Raw genomic sequence first — 5476 nt, 5'->3', positions numbered from 1 at the left:
TTTTTTTACATGAGTGAGAATTGCAACAAAAATGATAGAGTTCATCTACTCCCAGTGGTTGGGAGTGGAGGTGAGGAGTGGCAACGTCAGCGATTCGATTGTACGTTTGAAATCCAAAACAGAGTATGGGCTGGAGTGGGACTTTGATCAGTGAGTCATTGGTATTGATCAACAAGCTAATAATAAAGATTTTTATGATCAACAATAAAAGCAAATTACCGAAACAAGATCCGAGCCTCCATCATCAAAGAGCTGCAGCTTATCGAAGGACTGAGACAGAGCGCCGGAGTCAAGAGGGTAGGCGAGGAAGAGCCGCCCTTCCACCGGCGACCTGGCGATACCAACAGAAACGGCGTGATGTTTTTCATGCTCATGTGATTTATCAATAAAGATGTAAACAGCTCTGTCGGAGACTGTACGTCAGCTGTTTCAAAAACAACTATTAGATAAATTCTAACATTTTACAGAGTGACAACAAGATAGAAACTGCTGCTAGAAATTAGGGTGATGATACATACTGGTCCAGGATGATGTAACGTTGCAGGGCCCTAAACAGCTCCCTGGTTCCTCCTCTGTGGAAGTGCAGAGCGGGCAGTGGGTGGCCCCCTCTACTAGTCAGCACCAGGAAGTTTCGGCCCAAGGAGAACCGAGCCCTCCGAAGAGAGTATAACTCTGACAGAGGCAGAGAGAACGACCACTGACCTGCAGGCGAAATAGGCGACATTTGGTTTCATGCACCCTCTTGTGGGGGTTAACTAAAAGTGACAGACGCGTAAACGGCACCTGAGTCTTTGACTGGGACGTGTTCTCGATCTTTCTTCACCGTGCTGATGACCGCCCAGTCTGGCTCATACCCAGGATCAAAGTTTGTATCCTCCTCCCCTCCTTCTCCATCCTAATTAGGATGAAGTGGTGTCATGGGAATTACATTTAAGGTAGAAAGAAAATACTCTTATTGTTTTTAATGTGTAGCAGATGATGACTGACCTTTTTGGTGTAGAGCACAGCGGGGGCACTGCGACCCTCATCCTCAAGTGGGCTCCACTCTAAAGCTGGCACACCAGTCTAAAACAAGCGCGTGGTTAATATGGTTTGATTTTCCTCTTTGCATCTGAGAAACTCACACAGATTTGCTTACCCGCTCTACAATTCGGATGAACCCTGGGATGGTGGTGTCCTGGTTGCTCCTCTTGGCATTTGTGTGGAGGTACACTCCCTCCTTCTCAAATATCAGCTGCGGGAGGAGAAAGAAAAACCCACAGAAATGTATCCAAATCAATCAGAAAATGTAAGATGAAACAAAGATAAATAAGTATTTTCAAGAGAATCTTCAAGAGTCTCTGAATATCAAATGAAAAAGATAGCATGGCTCACAACCTGTTTGCTAAGTGATGATTACTTTTATCAACTGTCAATCTGCTGACGACTTCCTTAAATCCTATTTCTTCCACCGCAGAGCTTGAGATGAGATTTTCAAATCGCAAATATGTCACGTATACTGTATATGACAAAGAAAAGCAACACATCCTCACATGTGTGACGTAGGATAGGGTCCCTGGCCAGATTGACTCCGGCTTGTGCTACAAGGATGTTATATGGCTTAACTACTATCTGAATATGATAAAAATAAGTCTGGTCATCTGTAACATGTTACTGATCACATAAAAACAAAAGAATAAGCCTAGGCCTAAAGTGGCACATCAGCTATAACCTGTGGCAGGCTAGTGAAATCACATAACACAGAGCTTGGAAATGCCTGAAGCATGTCATGTGATTTCGGTGTGTCAGGTCAGTCGGAGATAAACCAAACAGATCCACCACATAGGTACGGTGAGCCAGTATCGACTCACTTTGCAGGCAAATGTTAACGAACGTCTGTATGGTTGTAGATACCGACAACAGAGTCCGACATCTTGTATCCAGCCAGATGAAACCACATAGCTGACAGTGGGCTTTTCATTATCGAGCGATATTGAAAAGCGATAGCTAGCTTTAGGTATTTGCAATAAGCTATCCCTGACAGCAAGCTCGGGCGGTTTTTTACCCACAATGTCACAGTCGAGATATAGTTAGGAGAAAATGTCAACGTTCACAAATTAAAACACTGACAATAAGGTATTGTTTAAAAAAACAACCCGGGAATACCTTGTAATCCTCAACGTTTTGCTCCATTATTCCCGTCACCTCTGTGTCGACTCCGTTTTACCAAAATAAATTACGTCAGACTTCCTGCTTCTGGATAGCCACGCCCCCACAGGCAACGTCAAGGCAGGACCGCGAGCCAATCACACTGCGTATACTGCTTTGTTTTTGTCATTAGAATACGATTTTAAAAGACACTCAAACACGCTTTGTGTCAGCATAGTATGTTTACATGTACAGTAATAAAGTTTCTAAAAAAAAAAAAAAAGAGAATATTAATTTCTGTTGCTGCAGCTTAGCCACATTTATTTTGACAGAAGCATATCGCAGCGTGGGTATTAATTTGATATACTACAGGAAATGGTGTTAGTTAAGAATCAGGTTGATGAAGTGTTTTAATTTTATTTTTTACATATACTGTAATAGATTTGCCTTGGTGTTTTGGTGCATAACAATAAACAGAGTCTAAAAGTGTACTATGTATCTCAGATGGTCTCTCAGAGGTTTTCCTTATCTGAATCGAGGGTAGAGTGTCATATGCTATACATATATATATATATATATATATTATATATTATATATATATATATATATATATATATATATATATATATATGTATATGTAACAAATTTGTGAATTGTGATAAGGGGCTATAGGAGTGATGTGGCTATATAAGAGTTGTATTAAGAGAAGACTTGTATCAAGAGAAAAAGTCAAAAACCGGCTTTGACTCCTGCGGGAACCTTTTTCCTGCTTTCAACATTACATAATTTTTTTAAAGATTATTTTTTGGGGGTTTTTCCGCCTTTAATTTTTGATAGGACACTTTGCCACCCTGGACCTCTGCGTTGAGGCATAAACCTCTCAGTACACGTGCGCCTGCTCTACCCCTGACCAACCTGGCCCCACTCAACATCTTATGATTGCTTGACATATAACCTAGCTACCATGATATTCCATGAGCCTAATCTCTGATTACTCCCCATTTTCATTGGGATATTTTGTGATTACATTCTGGATCTGCCACGTTCTCTGTCAGGTGCAGACATATAGCCTAGTCAATATGTCTTCCTCTGATGTAGACGTAGACCACACTGTCAGCAGGCTATAGGACAGTTGCACATTAAGTGGTTTTGGGTCCTTAAATCAAAATTACTTATAGAATTCTATAAGTAATTTTGATTTTAAAGACTTCAAGCAGCAATTATACCACAGGACAAGCAATCGGCCCAACAGGCCCTGCTAATCTGTTTTAAAATCAAAAAGCTGTAGTAATTGGGGGATGTGCAAAGGTCTGCAGTATGAAGTAGGCCTATTAAGAAAATGTGCAACGTACACAAACAATACAAAGAGCTGCATGACTTTGGGAAATCCTCCATCGCTGGATTTATATTTTTTAGAATGTCAGTGGGGGTTTTGCATGAGGTTTTCATCACTACTGGAATAGAATTAGTGAAAAACTTAATTTGAAAGAGCGTTTACAGTATTATTGCAGGACTGTATTTTTGGAATTAATTACTTAAATCGTATAAAAACAAAGTGTATACAATTACTATAGATAGGCCGGCTATTATTATTAAAATGACTATTGATACCATTCTCATGGGACTTGTGAGGAGGTGGGCTCATATATAGGATTATGATTGGTGTGCAGAAGTAGGTGGGGACGTACAGTTAAAGACAGTTAAAGAAACGAGAGAAGACGAGTGAGAGAGCCCGTCCATGGAGCTCAGTTACGTGTACGACGTGCGTCCGATTGGAAGTCAGTAACGGGTGACGTCAGAGCTATGTCAAGTTTGAGCTAATTAAAACACAACCGGATAAGGATAGATGTAACTTACCTCCAAATTAAAATTCAATTCAAGTAAGTTCAATTCAATTCAATTCAATTCAATTCAATTCAAATAATACAACTATTTAAGACGTTTGGTTCTAATTAAATGGAACGCAGGATTTTCTTGCCACATTTGCATATTCAGCTGACTAAACTCCACCTGGAATACAAGAAATGATCTCTGCTCACATTATTGCAAAAACTATCAGTCAACTTGCAATTCTTTCAAGAAAACTTTTTCGAAGTTTTTAGAAAATAAATCGGAAATTACAGACCTATTACGTTCTACAGATGCCTGCTGACAGCAGAACATATATCATCATATTTAACTGTTGCTTCAGACATAAGACACATCTTAATTACCTTCCACATAATCCTCATTTAAATGTTACACCTTCCTTTAATTATAGCTTTGCCCTGCACTTTTGTGTTACTCCACAAACACTGTGGAGACATACTCCGTGCAACCATAGACTGCATATTATTGATATATATTGATATTGATTTAACATTAACGGTCCATGCGTGCAACACACAAACGCATTCATGGACGCGGCTTTTATTTTGAAATTCCTAACCGGAAATCCCTCGTTATTAATCCTTGCTAGCTTGCTGCTGTGTCGAGTTTAGCTAGGGGAGAGAAACCGTGGGAGAATGTAGATTATGTTTTGACCAAAAAGAAATAAAGTTTCGGATTGATAAACATCTGGCAACGTGGAAAGAAAGAAACTGAAAAGGTAGGCGAACGTCTTTCCTCGCTTCTGTCATTTTATACCTGCGCGTCTCGGCTCCAGCTAAAGCCTGAAAAAATGGAGGTGAAATGTGGTTCCATCGTAAGGAGGTTGCACACAACAGAATAAACAACAAGATCAACACACAGCAGCTGCAGTAGCGACAGGAACCGTGCAGGGAAGTCCGCGGAAGGCAGTTAGACACGAGACTGCAGAGATGGCAGGGAAGGGGATCGATAGGGAGCGGAGTCATTGGAGAGCTCCAGCAGCTAGCTGACGTTCCAGGGACGTTAGCCGCTGGAGCATTATTTAGCAGAGATTGGTGTCAAGCAGCTGAGGAAGGTGGTGAAGAGATTAAGTAAGACACTCTCGATAGATCCTTGTCAGCGGGTTGTTTTTCTATGTTTCTCTGCACATATTTCCATTTGCGATGTCTCTCAACTCATAACTATTGCACCCATTTACCTGGTTCACCTGGTTCCACTTGTCATTCCACTTATTTAGTATTATTCATCATTCCCATTCTCACATCTCACTCACTATTTTTTTTTTAGTTATTCATCATTCTCATTCCCTAATACATAACTGTTCATATGTTAATACTGTTCATACTGTTCATGTTGTAATACAATAACATAATACTATTTATCCCAGTATCCTTTGCACTATGCCCCCCCTTTAAATAATTTGGTTGATCTCTTCATTGCACTCATGCCTCTATATTGTTTTCGTTTGTGTATATATTAGTGTGTATATTTTTGTTTTGGT

General features: G+C 40.2%; 2 protein-coding genes and 1 long non-coding RNA gene across 4 annotated transcripts in view; 2 read left to right on the top strand and 1 right to left on the bottom strand.

The window, feature by feature from the left end:
• The window catches only part of tbc1d17 (TBC1 domain family, member 17), a 9842-nt gene extending 7585 nt beyond the window's left edge, over positions 1-2257 (bottom strand). Inside the window, exons 1-6 of the mRNA XM_032537821.1 lie at positions 2146-2257; positions 1139-1234; positions 988-1065; positions 784-895; positions 519-702; positions 220-331 (exon numbers count right to left, since the gene is read on the bottom strand). Coding sequence (XP_032393712.1) covers positions 220-331; positions 519-702; positions 784-895; positions 988-1065; positions 1139-1234; positions 2146-2172 — 609 coding nt within the window. The 5' untranslated portion in view covers positions 2173-2257. The remainder of the gene's footprint in view (positions 1-219; positions 332-518; positions 703-783; positions 896-987; positions 1066-1138; positions 1235-2145) is intronic.
• The window catches only part of LOC116703185 (uncharacterized), an 8153-nt gene extending 5760 nt beyond the window's left edge, over positions 1-2393 (top strand). Inside the window, exon 3 of the long non-coding RNA XR_004335371.1 lies at positions 2383-2393. This is a non-coding gene — a long non-coding RNA (uncharacterized LOC116703185). The remainder of the gene's footprint in view (positions 1-2382) is intronic.
• A 2170-nt stretch (positions 2394-4563) lies between these two features.
• akt1s1 (AKT1 substrate 1 (proline-rich)) overlaps positions 4564-5476 on the top strand; it is a 4674-nt gene continuing 3761 nt past the window's right edge. For both annotated transcript variants that reach the window (XM_032537753.1, XM_032537752.1), the window contains exon 1: positions 4564-4714. The gene's annotated coding sequence lies outside the window, so the exon portion shown is untranslated. The remainder of the gene's footprint in view (positions 4715-5476) is intronic.

This window comes from Etheostoma spectabile, chromosome 15, assembly GCF_008692095.1.
Source record: "Etheostoma spectabile isolate EspeVRDwgs_2016 chromosome 15, UIUC_Espe_1.0, whole genome shotgun sequence".
Classification (NCBI taxonomy): domain Eukaryota; kingdom Metazoa; phylum Chordata; class Actinopteri; order Perciformes; family Percidae; genus Etheostoma; species Etheostoma spectabile.
Note: the sequence above shows the minus strand (reverse complement) of the source record. Positions and strands in the feature narration are given on the sequence as shown.